The sequence below is a fragment of the Oncorhynchus mykiss genome, chromosome 7 (assembly GCF_057628025.1).
Source record: "Oncorhynchus mykiss isolate SJ-2025 chromosome 7, ASM5762802v1, whole genome shotgun sequence".
NCBI classification, from domain to species: Eukaryota; Metazoa; Chordata; class Actinopteri; order Salmoniformes; family Salmonidae; genus Oncorhynchus; species Oncorhynchus mykiss.
In genome coordinates this window covers 31,181,940-31,199,323 of record NC_143028.1, presented here as the reverse complement: position 1 = coordinate 31,199,323, position 17,384 = coordinate 31,181,940, and the positions used below count along the sequence as shown (strand labels likewise).

Sequence of the window (17,384 nt, the reverse complement as noted above, 5' to 3'; positions counted from 1 at the left end):
ATAGGTCTGGGCTAGTATTCTCCCCCCTTTCTGTCTCGGGACCCCCCCACCAGTGGTTGGTGTTGGAGTCCAAGGCACCAACGAAAAGGTCGGACCCTTTGTACAAATTGTCAGCAGCCACTTTGTTAGTAGATTGGCTGTAACCTTTCAACCAAATCTCCCGGTGGCCTGCCAGTCACCACAGCGTCTGCATGTGGTAACCATTCCAGTACCTGCAAACTGAGATGAGGATATATTTCCGCTATATCGCACAGTGTTTCACCAGTGGGAGTCATCAGATCAGTGGCGGGACTGATGCCGTTATTTCTATAGAAAGGGGTTCCAGTCCCTCCCAAATCGGGAAAATGTATCATCGGAAGCAGATTCCACTCTTCACGTTGATGCTATGTTTCCTGAGATGGCTGCGGTGCTTGCAGAAGTGTCTGAAGGACAAGGGAAGTTAATCCTAGCTACAGTATTGCATGACTCCACGGAGGAGGGAAGTTGCTCACTCACAGAGACTGCATGATCGAAATCATGAAAATAATAGTCAATCCGGTTGGCTGATTGAATGTGACAGGATATTGTAATATCTGCTTGAGTCAGATTCTGCACCAAGATGTGTCGAAATATTTGTTTCCCAACTGGTCCGCGAGGTAGTCTGAGTGAAACCTCAAAGTTTATTATCGCATTGTTTCGTTTTTAACCCGCATTTAGCTGGGTTCAAAGCCCTTTTGCGATCAATGAACAATGTTTGAGAGATGATTAAGCAGTCCTCCAGGACTGCTTTGAGGTATGGCCTCTTTGAAGTGAATTTGTGGTGATATTTTCCACAAAGTAGAGTATTGTTCGCAACGGCGTGATGTGTCATTTGTGTCCATGGTTAAAATAGATCGACTTATTGGAGTTTGAGTGAAATTGGCTATGTTTAACTTTACCCTTGTATCTGAGTCTATAGTCAAAGCCTGTGGGCTTGTTTCTAGATTGAGCGGGCCCTGGATAGGGTCTCGAGTGAGATCGGGAGTAATTTGATTGTTTACGTCCTCATAAATTGTCTTAATTTTGGCGGACCTGTTGACTCACCTTTTTCCTCTTTGCTCAAATTGTTTGCACTTTTGTACTTCACTTAGCAGAGCTTCTAGAGAGCATCGTCATTGAACCCTTTGTTACCCTTGAAGATTTTGTCAAGGCGTTCCGTGCCAAGTGCGCAGAGAGGGTTGGCTTCATCCTCTGGGGAATTGTGTGCCGAATGGCCAAGAGGAGAAGACTGAGGGACACCTGAGAGAGGTAAAAGTCTAAAACCTTCTGTCGTCTTCACTCCTTTGTGTACCGAGCTCTGGTTGTGAGCTTGGTTGCTTGGTTGATTAGTCACGCTGTAGCACATGACTGTTCTGGAATTCCTCCAGATGGTACCTAAGAGTGGTATTCTGCTGCATAACAGAGTCTACTTGGGCGCACAGAGTACTTATTTTAGACACGTGAGTGTCGCACTTGCTCCAGTTGTTTTCATACTTATCTGTCATGGTTTACAGGTAGAGGTCTTGAGTGCAGAGTGAGAGATTCAGTGATGAGATTTCCTCCGCTTGCATGGAGATACATTTTTCCATCTTTCTCACCTGGGTTCTCTCATCAATCATTTGGTCAGTGACTTCGATGAGTTCAGCTGTTTTGTCATCCAAATTTGTCATTGTGTTCATTAATTGATCTTCTTTGGTCTGCAACATTTGGACTAGAACATTATTGCTATGAGTAACTTTCATCAAAACTGCTCACATGTATTCAAGTTGCGTGCTCCTGTTTTTAGGTAACTCGTCAGATTTATCTAGTTTGACATGGACTTCATCATATTTATTTTTGGTTAAATCGAGTTCCTGTTCCTGCATCACAGAGTCGCCTCTTCACTGTTGACGTTGAGACTGGTGTTTTAATGAACCTGCCAGTTGAGGACTTGTGAGGCGTCTGTTTCTCAAACTAGACACTCTAATGTAATTGTCCTCTTGCTCAGTTGTGCACCGGGGCCTCCCACTCCTCTTTCTATTCTGGTTAGGGCCAGTTTGTGCTGTACTGTGAAGGGAGTAGTACACAGCGTTGTACGAGATCTTCAGTTTCTTGGCAATTTGTCGCATGGAATGGCCTTCATTTCTCAGAACAAGAATAGACTGATGAGTTTCAGAAGAAAGGTCTTTGTTTCTGGGCATTTTGAACCTGTAATCGAACCCACAAATGCTGATTCACCAGATTCTCAACTAGTCTAAAGAAGGCCAGTTTTATTGCTTCTTTAATCAGAACAACAATGTCTCATTAGTTGGAACAAATTAATTTGGTCGTTATCTGAGTGATTGACCTGGTTTGTTTGGTTTGTTTGGCAATTTAACTTCCTTGTTAAATCGAATGAGACAATGACATCCAATCAGTTGAGATTGGTTGGATATTATTAAAGTGTAACCAGTTGTTACAAATGTGAGAAGACATTGGCCCTCACATTGGAATTATATTTTTTGCAAAAAAATAATACTGTTGACTCTTCAGCACAAGGGGTCACTTACCCCAGAGAGCTGAATTCCAAAGAATTTCAGCAGAGGCGGGACTTCCGTCGGCCAAGGCATAGGATTTCACGCTGAAACCTGAAATGACACTGGATTCCCATAACGCGTGGGAGTTCGCTGTGAACAAAGGAAAATGGCTGATCTCTATTTGTTAGCTTAGCATCTAATGCAAAGCTAGCCGTTCTTGCACAAGAATGTTAACTTTCAAGCACAAACAAGGTCCCCTTCAATACGGGACAAGGGGTTTACTAACGACGTCTCACATTCAACCCAATCTGCATTTCTTACTAGTATTGTTACCGAAAAAACACACAATAACATAAATAAATATTAATTGTGTATACTCACGCTTCTAAAGCGTGATAGACAGAGATATAATACTTTGCTTCGGCCAAACTAATATATTTTCTCAAATTTCCTTTATCGGCTGGCCCACATGTCCTAGCTCTAGGAGTTAATACTAGCCGAGTGCTCGCTCGTGAATCGTGAGAGACAGAGATATAATACTTTGCTTTGGCCATACAAATATATTTTCTCAAATTTCCTTAATCGGCTGGTCCATATTTCCTAGCTCTAGGAATTAATAATTGGTGAGTCTACTCACTCTGACCCTTTGTCGTGTATACAACACCGGAGGCAATCTTTCTAGTATCTTAGTCAAAAGGAATCACTCACTCTCAACAATAATCCTACCTACAGCTCTATTGGTGTATAACGTAATTTGCTACACAATTCATATAGACTGTTCAACAGTAAGGCTTAATTTTGTTTTAGATTCCTCACACAAGGGCTCGAATATGTTGTGACTTTACTTTCATGAATCTGATGACTGTTATTAATTTAATCGGGTAACAATTAAACATAGTTGATTAAATAAATAACAGTCATCTAGAGACTGCAGGGGTTCAAAGTTGATACATTTGAATATAGAAATGGATTTGATCAAACAAAACTATTCTACATTTTATCTCTGGGACACTCAGGAAATCAAATCAGAGCAAGATTGCTGAATGATTACTGATCACAATCTGACACTTATGGATAGAAAGCTTTCTAAGAGCAGGTTTAACCTCTCTACTGTTAGAAAGTCGGATCAATTAAGAATACCTAAGAGTGAATTAAATTATTTGAAAACGCAATTAAGGGAATTAACTGGAATGATCTCTTGTCCTATACAGATATGCAGGCTGATAGTCAGTTTTTTCTATCCAAAATCCAGACTACAATAAATGGCTTCATAAAGAAAATCAAATCCAAACCTGGCCAAAAGAGCACTCTTCCTTGGCTAAATGGAGAAATCTGGAAATTTGTGGTGGTTGAAAAATTAGTTTTAATGACTCCAACCTAAGTGTATGTAAACTTCCGACTTCAACTGTACCTACTACGTTTAATCATTAGTAGATTAAATTAATAATGTAACAATTAACTCATTAAGAAAAGTTTATTTAATTAATTAGCGTTTTCCGAAGGAACTCAATAATATATCCATATCAAACCTACCTTTTCAAATGACTTTGATAGCAACAGTGAATCTATTAAGTGGAGATTTCTCAACAATTACACTCACAATAGCACATTGGTAACAGTCGGTGACAAATGTCTATGCTGAGTAGGGCCTGGCTTGGTTAAAACCCTGGGTGGGAGACCAAAGGGTAGCTGTGGTTGAAGTTTCCACCCTGAAGTTTCACCCTCAACAGCAGTTTATGTTGATACTTTTTTCAAATCCAATGTGTTTTCCACTTAAATTCCAATTCAGAATATGTTACGTTCAAACAGTTTCTGCCCAGTGGGTAGAGTCTCTGGATGTGTCCCGAGTCCTGACTCTCTACCCCACTTTCAAATAAATGTCAGTAACTGTGCAAGGTAACACTTCAGGGTGGAAAAGGTGTAACATCGGGACACAGACTCTTAGTTTGAGGGGTTAAAATTAAGCTCTCCCCTAAGGTTGTGGTTGATTAATTACATGTATTTGAATGTATGTAATTCAAGTGGATTTAAACACTTTTTTTTTTGTTAACTTTGATTGTCTGTGTACTTGTGTGTCGGCTGTAGTGTCTGTCGGCTAAACCCATCCATGTTAATGTGCACATCACTGGAAGACTGTACAGTAAAACTCAGAAGTGTCAGGTTGATACGTAAGCACTTCCATCATATGACATGCCTGTCTTTCTCACTCATGGCTGTATCAAGGCTTGAACTGGCATTTAAAATGAGAAATGGGCTCGCTTAGGCTCTACTCCTTTGCTCTTGCAGGTCTCCATCTCTCTCTCTCTCTCTTTCACCCTCTCCCCTCTCCCCCCCCCCCTTGCGCTGCTAGTCGGACACAGCCATGTGATTCGCTTCCTCTGTCTCTCTCTCACTCCTCACTCTCTTTCGTCCTCTCTTACCTCTCCTCACTCTCTTTCGTCCTCTCTTACCTCTCCTCACTCTCTTTCGTCCTCTCTTACCCTCTCTGTGTGTGTCTGCTCTCGAGGGGACCATGACAATCTCTTTCGTGGGGGCTAGGTGGCATTTGTTCCCCTGGATTAGTCACTTCCCAGGGATTCTCTTCCCTCTCCCTCTCTCTATCCCTTCACTCCATCTCTCTCTCGCCCACTCTCTCCTCACTGCAGAGTTACGGAACCAAGGGAAATATTCTTCTCTTTAGCCGTTCTCTCCTTTTGACTACTCTCTCTCTCTTCTCTAGCTTAGCTCTCCTCTCCTGACTCAAATTGTGAAAATCGATCCAGGAACAAAGAGAACCTTACCATTTCTCTGCTTGATTTGAAAGATAAACCCAAGTATTTCCTTTGTTTTTTTATTTTTATTTTTTTCTGCAGAATTTGCATTCTCTATGTCTCCCTTAGCAACCATCGTGTAGGCCTACCCAGTGTATTGTAATTTGTAACCATGGTGTATAAATATGCCTCCTATTTAGAGAGCCACGGATTGTGTAGCAGTTTAACAGGCATTTTCTAGAGAGAGAGAGTTTATTTGACCCTTCTGTAAATTTATTATTTTCATGTAATGTATTCTTGTGCCTGCCATTGTTGATGGGGAGTTGAATGATGTTGTTATCTGTCTGTTTATGGTTTAGCTGTAGGGAGCCAGCAGCCCAGAACCATGTAGATTCTGTGTCCAGAGCAGTCTATAGCTGCCCAGAGACCTGCCCTGAGAGCAGGCTGCATCCCGTGTGACACACACACAAACGTGTGTAGGGCCCTTCATACCTCTGAGAGGAGGAGAGGAGACAATCTCTTTTCCCTCGGCCACAGCAGAGAGTCAAGTCAAGTGGGAGGGAAAAACACATGCAGTGACTATCACCAAATCCCAAAGCCTCTTATTTATCAATCTGTGTTTTTTTTTTTTTTTTTTACCAACCCACAAGATGTAGCCAGTGATGCATTGACATGCAAAGCGAGAGAAGCGAGAGATAGATGAGAGGGAAGGTAGTAGAGTGTGAAAATGAAGCTTTAAAGCAAATTCTGTGGCTATGTAGCTGCTGCCCCGGTTAAACCCACCACGCCCAACCCTCTAGCTGCTGTGTTTGCTAGTGATGGGGAAAAAGTGTGACACCAATCAGGCCCCCGATGATGGGAGTTGCCCACCCCTGAGTCTAGCGTGCACACACACACACACACACACACACACACACACACACACACACACACACACACACACACACACACACACACACACACACACACACACACACACACACACACACACACACACACACACACACACACACACACACACACACACACACGCCAAGGTCTCTGTCTGGTTAGAGAGAGCAGAGCAGCAGAGCTCTGATGGTCCCCAAAGCTCAGCCCATTTCTCCCTGCCAGACCTCCATTTACATTCAGCTGCTCTCTCTCGCTCTCTCTTTATCCCCCTTCCCTCCCTCCCTACTTCCTCTGTCACACCCTTCTCTTTGTTTTCCCCTATATTTCTCCCCACTCCCCAACTCTCACGCTAACAACAGATTGCGGGAAGGGAGGCCTTGGCCTGCTGTATTTCACATGCAACCCACAAGCACACACAACAAAAAAAACACACACACACACACACACATAATGGAGAAACGTATATAGCACATGTATGCAGAACAGAACAAAACAAAATAGCAGATTATCTTTAAGCAGGGATATCAGAATAAGAAACGGCTTAGCAAAGCAATGGGGATGTTTGATCCTCAATTACATCATATAAGCATTTCATGTCATTCACAAGCCCCAACACATTTTCAGTTGTTCTGCTAGGTGCAGCGTTCTGCTCTGTGTGGAGCACATCCTTTGGAACTGTACCCAATGGTAATCAGACCTAATGGGAAGCTCTTTTTCACCTGGCCAGCTTGGAGGTTTATTTGTGACAGTTAAAAACGGTTTCAGTTATTTGAAACCCATGTCAGATGACGAAAAACATGGAGTCTATTACCTATTCAACTATGTCAAATCAGAACCTCAGGAAAATGTATACAGTATACTGTGTATTTTCCCTGTCTGCAGCAAAAATGTATAACTGAAATCTTAAAGCTAGTGAGTCAGTAGATATTGACCGGCGGTGAAATTGTGACACTTGAAAACCTTTTCAGTTTAAATGGGAAGTACAAAAAATACTTCAACTAGGTCATAGTAGGACCTCAGGAAATGATCTTCTCTACACACTGTATATGATTTCCCTGTCTGCTGTAGAAATTAATAACTGAACATCCTAAGAATACTTGTAGAACTACCTGAATCTGAATTTAAAGCCAATGAGTCAGTGGATATTGTCTGCATCCAAAATGGCACCATATTTCTTATATATTTCACTACTTTTGACCTATAGGGCTCAGGTCAAAAGTAGGACAGTATGTATAAGGTGCCATTTGGGAAGCAGATTCAGTCTTTAGGCCCATTTCAGCTCAGAACAACACCAGAATAGAACAGGAACATGCTCCAGAATGGACCGCCGAGCAAATCCGAAGAGAATATCAACATTTCAGGCTCTTGTGTCACAACTGTTAAACATGTATAATTCAGTGAAGTGCATGATTCTAAAAATAGTTTTATGGAAAATATGTGCCTAGCCAATCTACACAGAGAGCTAAGAAGGAAGGTGGAGAAATGAGGGGAGGTATGATGAAAGGGGAGAGGATGAGGAGGAAAGGAGAGGGGATGAGAGAGGAAGAAGATGAGAAAGGAGGAGAGGGTAAAGGAGAGGAGAGGAACTTGTAGGAGTAGAGGGGAGGAGAAAGCGAGAATATAGGAGGAAATGTGAGGCTAGATGGACTAATTACTCAATCTGTGCTGGCTAACAGCAGGGGAGGAGGGGAGGGATGGAGTGACGGGGGGAGGGATGGAGGGAGGGCTGGCCAGTGACTGAGGTCTGTTTCATTATGGAGATTTTCACTGCAGTGTCTCTCCATCTCCACCCCTCCATACCACTGCCCCTCCCTCCCTCCCATCTCCCTTCTGGCCTGTCTTCTCCTCCTTTTCTACCCTTCTCTTTGTTTTTCCCTATAGCCCAGAACCTCTCTCCTAGCTAGCTCTCCCCCCACTCCCCCACTCTCACGCTAACAACAGATTGGAGGCTGTTGAAGAAAGGGAGGCCTGATGTGTTTCACATGCAACACACAAACACACACGCACGCAAACACACAAACAAACACATGTATACAGTGTATGTACATTCTTAGATTTTTTTGTTGTTGTTGCTATCTAGAACCAGAAGGGTTATTCTGCTGTCTCCATAGCAGAACCCTTAGAACAACCCTTTTTGATTCTAGGTAGAACCCTTTTGGGTTCCATGTAGACCCCTTTCCACAGAGAGTTCTACCTGGAACCAAAAAGGGTCCTCCCTATGGGGACAGCCAAAGCACCCTTTTGAAAAAAAATTTCTAAGAGTGTACTGACACAGTCCCAGCTGAGCTTAGTGTTCTTGTGTTTTGAACATCCGAATTGTCATGTATCTGCAGCAGAACAGAACAAAACAACATAGCAGATTAGCTTTAACAAGGGAGATCAGGATAACAAACATTTTAGCAAAGCAATTGGGATGTTTTTGATCCTCATTATATCATAAAAGCATTTCATTTCATTTTACAAGCCCCTGGTGAAGGCCAACATGTTTTGTTTTTCTGCCCAGTGCAGGGTTCTGCTCTGTGTGGAGCACATCCTTTGGACCCATGCCCAACGGTAATCAGACCTAATGGAAAGCGTGTTTGCACCTGGCGAGCTCGGCGGTGCAACTGTGACAGTTGACAACTGTTTCAGTTATTTGAAACCAATTTCAGATTATTGAAAACATGGAGTTTATTACCTATTCAACTATATCACATCAGGACCTCAGGAAAATGTCTCCATGTACCATGTATTTCCTTGTCTGCAGCAGAAACTAATAACTGAACTCTTAAGCCAGTGAGTAAGTAGATATTGACCGGCGTTGAAAATGTGATACTTGAAAACCTTTTCATTTTAAATGGGATGTACAAAAAACACTCTACGTCTATTCAACTAGGTCATAGTAAGAGGAGCAGTAGAAAGGAGGAGAGATATGATGAGAGGAGAGGATGAGAAGGAAGGGAGAGGGGATGAGAGAGGAAGAATATGAGAAAGGAGGAGCGGGTTTAGGAGAGGAGAGCAGGGAATAGGAGGCGAGGGGAGGAGAAAGGGAGAAGATGATAGGAGGAAAAGTGAGGCAGATGGACTAATTACTGAATCTGTGCTGGCTAACAGCAGGGGAGGGGAGGGGTGGAGTGATGGGATGGAGGGAGGACCGCCCCTTCATCCCTTCGCCCCTCCATTCCTCCACCCCTCGTTCCCACCATCCTTCCATCCCTCTATTTCTCCGTTCCTCCGTCCCTCAATACCTCAATCCCTGACTTTGCCGCGTGCCGCAGAGACCACATGTGTGTGTGTTTTGTGTGTGTGTGTGTGTGTGTGTGTGTGTGTGTGTGCGTGTTGGAGTGTCAGTGTAGTGTGTGTGAATGTGTGGGTAGAGTCTCGTGAGTTTGCATAGAGAGTCAGTGCAAAACAATTAAGATAAACAAATATTAAAGGGGTTCAATGTGAATTGTCCAGGTAGTCATTTGATTAGCTGTTCAGGTGCCTTTTGGTCACAGACTTGGCGCTCCGGTACAGTTTGCTGTGCGGCAGCAGAGAGAACAGTCTAAGACTTGGGTGGCTGGAGTCTTTGACAATTTTTAGGGCCTACCTCTGCCTGGTATAGAGGTCCTGGATGGCAGGGAGTTCTGCCCCAGTGATGTACTGGGCCGCATGCACTACCCTCTGTATCGCCTTGCGGTTGGATGCCAAGCAGTGGCCATAACAAGTGGCGATGCAGCCAGTCCAGATGCTCTCAATGGTGCAGCTGTAGAACTTTTTGAGGATCTTAGGGCCCATGCCCACGATAAGCTCCTTTGTCTTGCCCAAGTTGAGGGAGAGGTTGTTGTCCTAGCACCACACTTCCAGGTCTCTGACCTCCTCCCTATAGCCTGTTTCATTGTCTTCGGTGATCAGGCCTACCCCCGTCGTATCGTCTGCAAACTTAATGATTGTGTTGGAGTTGTGCAAGGCCACACAGTTGTGGGTGAACAGGGAGTGCAGGAGGGGACTGAGCACGCATGCATGAAGGGCCTTAACTTAGTGATTGCGGATGTGTTGTTGCCTAACCTCACCACCTGGGGGTGGCCCGTCAGTAAGTCCAGTTGCAGATGGAGATGTTCAGTCCCAGGGTCTTTAGCTTAGTGATTAGCTTGGAGGGCACTATGGTTTTGAAAACTGAGCTGAGGTCAATGAACAGCATCTTCACGGGGGTGTTCCTTTTGTCCAGGTGGGAAAGTGCAGTGTGGAATGCAATTGAGATTGCATCATCTGTGGATCTGTTGGGGCTGGATGCAAATTGGAGTGAGTCTAGGGTTTCTGGGTTGATGGTGTTGATGTGAGCCATAACCAACCTTTCAAAGCCTTTCATGGCTACAGATATGAGTGCAACAGGGTGGTAGACATTTAGACAGATTAGTAGAAAGAGGAGGAAGGGAAGCACTACTAAGCTACACAATAGTACATTTTGGTAGACAGAAGGTGCTCTTTGGTAAAAGGGGTAAATTGGTCATCAAAAAGAAAGAAGGACCAAGGCACTCTTCATATAATTAATTAAAATGTCTTTATTTGTATGGCATGTTCAATAGAAACAAAGTTTTAAAAATCATTTTAAAAACGTTGTTTCTATTGAACATGCCATACAAATAAAGGCATTTTAATTATGTATATAAAGAGTGCCTTGGTCCTCCTTTCTTTTTGATTTAGACAGATTACCTTGGCTTTCTTAGGCACAGGAACTAAAATGGTTTTCTTAAAGCATGCAGGTATTAGAGATTGGATCAGAAAGAGGTTGAAAATGTCAGTGAAGACTGTGTAACATTTGCCCATTTTGGCCATGTGTTTTAGGTTATTGTTCTGCAGAAAGTTGAATTAATGTCCCATTGTCTGGAAAGCAGACTGAACCAGGTTTTCCTTTAGGATGTTGTCTGTGCTTATTAGCTCCATTCTGTTAATTTTTTTATCCTGAAAAACTCTCCAGTCCTTAACGATTGCAAGTATACCCATAACACGATGCAGTCACCACTGTGCTTGAAAATATGAAGAGTGCCCCAAATATAACACTTTGTATTCAGGACAAAATGTTAATTGCTTTGCCACATTTTTTGCAATATTAGTTTAATGCCTTGTTGAAAACAGGATGCATGTTTATCCTGTTACAGGCTTCCTTCAGTTCACTGTCAATTAGGTTAATATTGGGGAGGAACTATAATGTTGTTGATCCATCCTGTTTTCTCCTATCACAGTCTCCTATCACTATTACACTTTGTAACTGTTTTAAAGTCACCATTGGAATCATGGTGAAATCCCTGAGCGGTTTCCTTCCTCTCCGGCAATTGTTAACATGGACGTTTGTATCTTTGTAATGAGTGGGTGTATTGATACAACATCCAAAGTGTAATTAATAATTTCATCATGCTGAAAGAGTTATTCAATGTCTGCTTTTTTTTATACATCTACCAATAGGCCGCCATTCCCTGCGGCAACATTCTCATGGACCGTGTTAAGGGCTGTGTTTGTCTCTGTATGCACACTATTCCCTATATAGGGAATAGTGTAATACATAGGGAAATAGTGTAATAAATAGGGAACTGGGTCAAAAGTAGTGCATGTTTTCTGTTCAGGGAATAGGGTGCTTTTTGAGATGCATCCAGAGCCAGAGACGGTGTTTGTCTGTGTGTTTGTTTTGATGTATTGACTGACCCAGGAACTGTGTGTCTTGGCTCCACAGGGGAAGTCCTATGTGTTTGACCGGGTGTTCCCCACCAACACAACACAGGAACAGGTGTACAACACCTGCGCCAAACAGATAGTCAAAGGTGAGTGCGAGCCTGTCCATCTCTGTATGTCTCCATCTCCATCTCTCTCTGTCATGTCTCTCACGCTCTCTCTCTCTCTCTCTCTCTCTCTCTCTCTCTCTCTCGCTCTCTCTCTCTCTCGCTCTCTCTCTCTCTCTCGCTCTCTCTCTGTATCTTTTGATCTCTCTCGCTCTCGCCCTGTCTCTCACACTCTCCCTCCCTCTCTATCTCTCTGTGTCTATATGTACTTCTATCTACACTACCATTCAAAAGTTTGGGGTCACTTAGAAATGTCCTTGTTTTTGAAAGAAAAGCATTATTTTGTCCATTAAAATAACATCAAATTGATCAGAAATACAGTGTAGACATTGTTAATGTTGTAAATGACTATTGTAGCTGCAAACAGCAGATTGTTTATGGAATATCTACTACATAGGCATACAGAGGCCCATTATCAGCAACCATCACTCCTGTGTTCCAATAGCACACTGTGTTAGCTAATCCAAATTTATCATTTTAAAAGGCTAATTGATCATTAGAAAACCCTTTTGCAATTATGTTAGCACAGCTGAAAAGTGTGTTCTGATTAAAGAAGCAATAAAACTGGCCTTCTTTGACTAGTTGAGTATCTGGAGAATCAGTATTTGTGGGTTCGATTACAGGCTCAAAATGGCCAGAAACAATGACCTTTCTTCTGAAACTCGTCAGTCTATTATTGTTCTGAGAAATGAAGGCTATTGCATGCGAGAAATTGCCAAGAAACTGAAGATCTCGTACAACGCTGTGTACTACTCCCTTCACAGAACTACGCACCCTGTCTCTAACCAGAATAGAAAGAGGAGTGGGAGGCCACGGTGCATAACTGAGCAAGAGGACAAGAACATTAGAGTGTGTAGTCTCAACGTCTCAATGTCAATAGTGAAGAGGCAACTCCGGGATGCTGGCCTTCAAGGCAGAGTTCCTCTGTCCAGTGTCTGTGTTCTTTTGCCCATCTTAATATTTTATTTTTATTGGCCAGTCTGATATATGGCTTTTTCTTTGCAACTCTGCCTGAAAGGCCAGCATCCCGGAGTCGCCTCTTCACTGTTGACGTTGAGACTGGTGTTTTGCGGGTACTACTAATTCCAGTATTATTTAGGCCCTGATGAAAATAAGTAACAATAATGTGCACGCTTATCTTGAATAAATAAATGTGAGCTATCTATCTTGCTCTCAGTCTCTCCCTTGCTCTTTCTCTCCTCCTTGCATGCTCTCTCTCTCACTCTCTCTGTATCTCTCTCTCCCCTCTCTGTCATCTTGCTGTCCAGCCTTCCCTCTCCTTTCCCACATGCATAGAGAGACAGTGTAGATTGCAGATTACAATCCCGTTGTCTAACATGACAAACGAGTGCTATGCTGTCTGCCTGTGATTGAGCCTGGGACAGATTAATGAAAGGGAAAGAACAGCACTGTCAGAAGAAAGAGAAATAGAGAAAACAGATGAGAACACAGCCAGAGCGTTGCATAGGAAATCAAAGGTAGTAATAAAGAAGAGAGGGGAGAACAAAAAGAAAGGATGAGAGGAAAGGAAAATAAGAGAGGTGTGAAACATACTGTAGACAAAGAAGAAAGGAAAGGAAGGGAGAACAGAGTGAAAGAGATGCCATAGAACTGGTCTAACTCAGTGTGTCTGCAGTACAGAGATAATTGGATCTCTCTCTCTCTCTCTCTCTCTCTCTCTCTCTCTCTCTCTCTCTCTCTCTCTCTCTCTCTCTCTCTCTCTCTCCCCCCCCCATCCCAGCTGCACTGGCCTAATTGTCTCTCTGGCTCTGGCCTCTTATCTTCCTTCTCCTCCTCTCCTCTCAGAGACAGATTCCATGTGTCTTGAATTACTTGTTTATGTCACGGTTCGGTTCGGCTCGCTCCAGCACCAGCATGACTAGAATAGCTTACAAAGAAAGAAAGAGAGAGAGAGACAGACATATGTAGAGAGACAGAGAGAGAGGGAAAGCAACAGAAATAAGGAAAGATAAAAGGAGTGTGAAATGAAATGGTATAGGATGAAAGAAGTTATGGTTCCCTCCGGCTCCTAGCCTGGTAGTTGGTATGTATGTTTGACTTTCTGCCCACTGACTGACAAAACAGAGGTTGTGCTGCTTGTTAGTGCTTGCTGTATCGTGCTCTCTGTAGGTGTGGGTGTGTGGTCGTGCGTGTGCGTGTGTGTGTGAGCACGTATGTGTGTGTGTTGTTCTGTAGGTGGGCAATCTTTGTTGGTGCAGTGTCTTGTTGCTATGGGCTGAATGAGGAGGCTGTTGTCTTATTTCTAGCATCCTCTCCCTACTCCTGTCTCCTTATTCTGCCTCTGTTCTCCTGCATTCTGCCTCCTGTCTCCTATCTCCTATATCTAACATCTATTGTCCATTGTCCTGTATCTTTCCTACTTTATAGATGTGCTGTTCTTTTGAACGTACTGTATTCTCTGTCTCCTGTCTCTAGATGTACTCGGGGGATACAATGGCACCATCTTCGCCTATGGACAGACCTCCTCTGGAAAAACACACACCATGGAGGTATGTTTTCATAGACCACATCACCACAGAGATTAGACTTGGCTTATATCCTAAATGGCACCCTATCCCCTATACAGTGCACTACTTTTGTCCAGTTTGGGACGTAGACTGGAGCGTTCTTTATGTAGAGTGATATAAACCAGTGATTCTCAGCTGCAGTCCTCGGGTAGTACCCTGCCGGTTGCACGATTTTGTTCCAGCCCAGCAAAGCACACCTTATCGAACTGTTAGGTTCTAATTATCCGAGTAAGAACTCGACGGACACAATGAAAGCTCAAGTTTTTTCATCCCAAAGGGTCGAACAGCTGAACCGACAAAGACATGGTTCCACCAGTGGTGGTATACATACCATATACATTGGGTGGAGTCTCCTCCTTCTCGCTAAACATTGTATCTTCGTTTCTAGGCAGGAAACTAAGTGATAGGGCAATAAACTGTTCCTTCTCCCTTAACGTGACCTGACCTCGACCTCCTTCATCATTAATCTATGGCTCTCTCCCCTCATCAATGCCTGCCACGTGTGATCGTTTTCCCTAGTACATTCCAAGCTTAATTGCACCCACCATATACCTTCCTCCTACAGATAACCAATAACTTCTGGTGTCGACCCTCTAAACCATAGCACTCAATATTTCAACAGGATACCTGATAATTAACCCTATTCCAAGTTTTAGGAGTCAGAACCTAGAATCCATCAGAACTAATCAATGGATTGATGATTAGTTGAGTGGTTAAAAAAACACTAACTGGCATAAATCATTGTACACTCCAGTAGTTGAAGTCCCCTTGCTTTAAATGATTTACCGTCTTGTCTCCTCTCCTCTAAATATCATCGGACTCTCCTCCAAGTTAAGTTCCTGTCCCCTGTTCATCCTTCTTTTCCGCTTCACTCTCTCTCCCCCTCTTCCTTTCACAATGTTTTCCTCCCCCTCTCCTCTCTAACTCCCCCTAGTCTTTTACTCTCCTTTAACCTCTGCCAAGTGACCTCCCCCAAGTGTTTTTCTCTTATCCATTCTTCCTCTCGTCTTCTCTGACGTCTCATCTTCTTTTCCCACATCCCTTCTGTCTTCTTTCAGGGCAAGCTGCATGACCCTCATGGGATGGGGATCATCCCTAGAATTGCAGAGGACATCTTCAATCACATATTTGCAATGGATGAAAACCTTGAGTTCCACATCAAGGTCTGTACTCTGCTGACAACACTGTCTGTCTGCACCAATAGTCCCATAGTCTAGTCAAGTGGTAGTGCAGCCGACTCCGGACCACACATTGCCCCTCTGGGCCTCACTTTGAAAATCACTCTACCACTTTTAATTTTGTCTTGCCGTCTCTTTTATCTCAACATCTATCTAGTTGATGATGTCTCTAAAAACACTGTCTGGTGTCCTAGATCTGAATGTCCTTTAGCCAATTCTTCTGCCTATTTGTATCACACCATAGGATACAGATTACTGGACCAGACTACTGTGCCATCTCACCAGTACTGAGAACAGTGTGATGTCTGTATTCCACCATGACCCTCTGGTCTGTAGTGACAACATTTTCTGCACCAGTTGCTCGATGGTGTACCAGATCTCTATGTCAGTGTCGGTCAGTGCTGTTTAAGATGAGTGAGGTCTTTTTTTGACCTTACTTCTATTACAGAATATTGGATAACTGTCATCCATATTCCATTCACCCAGTTCGATGTAACATGGATATATTTGGGCTACTACATAATACTCAAATTTAATCTATACTCATCATGAGGTTGCTACACAAATTTGAGGTGACAGACAAAGTTGCAAACGACAGTTTCTATTGGACAATTCAGGTATGTTTATCCCCGTTTCGTTTGCTTCCGTTTAAGAAACGTTTTCTACAGAATTGGTGGAGTGAATCACATGCAAACACTGTTCACTTTCATAGCAGCCCATTGTATTCCTTCTCGCATCTACGCGCTCTCCTCCTCTTACCTTTTCCCTCTGCTTGTGGACTTCAATGCACAACACATCAGCTGTATGTGACCAGGTGAAAAAACCTTTCCAAGCCGAACCATATCATAGCCGCTACACACAGTCTACATCGTTGTCACCACATTAGCTAAAGTAACATCATAGTCAACCTAGCTAATATAACTAACGTGTTGGTAAAATCTGCTACAATCATGCAGTACAGTGTACAGTCAGTAAACAATTTAGCAGTTACACCGGCGGGACCCGGTGGCAATACATTAGTAAAACCAAAAGCTTACCTTGACTTGGATGAGTTCCAGGGATCGTATTCATAGCCAGCTAGCTAACATAGCATCCCTCTGTTTGAGCCGGGTGTTTGAGTTGGCTAAACTAGCTATCTGCATTTGCTAGCTAAGTAAGTGAAAGTGAAAGTAAAATGACTAAATTATATCTCTCTCTCTCTCTCTCTCTCTCTCTCTTGCTTCTCCTTCATTTTTAAAGAAATTAATTTGTTCAAAACTGTTTAACTATTTTCTCTCTCTCTTTGAGACAACTACTGACAACATTTTATGCACTACAGTGCTTGCTAGCTGTAGATTATGCTTTCAATACTAGATTAATTCTCTGATCCTTTGATTGGGTGGACAACATGTCAGTTCATGCTGCAAGAGCTCTGGTAAATTGGAGGACATCCTCCGGAAGTTGTCATAATTACTATGGAAGTCTATTGAAGGGGGGAGAACCATGAGCCTCCTAGGTTTTGTATTGAAGTCAATGAACCCAGAGGAAGACAGAAGCTAGTTGTCCCCTGGCTACACAATGGTGTTACCCTACAGAGTGCTGCTGAGGCTACTGTAGACCTTCATTGCAAAAAAACTGTGTGTTTTAATAAATCATTTGGTGACATGTGAATATATTTAGTATAGTTTTATCTAAAAAGGATAGCTTTTTTAATGTTTCACTATTTTTATTTTTATGAAATTCACTGAGGATGGGCCTTCCCTTCCTGCGC

At 43.0% G+C, this 17,384-nt stretch overlaps 1 protein-coding gene across 2 annotated transcripts in view; it reads left to right on the top strand.

The window, feature by feature from the left end:
• Positions 1-17,384, top strand: part of LOC110528947 (kinesin heavy chain) — a 120,776-nt gene that overhangs the window by 20,619 nt on the left and 82,773 nt on the right. The window contains exons 2-4 of one of the 2 annotated variants that reach the window (XM_036983178.2): positions 11,823-11,910; positions 14,365-14,438; positions 15,515-15,619. In XM_036983178.2, coding sequence (XP_036839073.1) covers positions 11,823-11,910; positions 14,365-14,438; positions 15,515-15,619 — 267 coding nt within the window. Of the gene's footprint in view, positions 1-11,822; positions 11,911-13,732; positions 13,973-14,364; positions 14,439-15,514; positions 15,620-17,384 lie in introns of those variants that run through there. The other variant, XM_090240668.1, reaches the window with a different exon arrangement.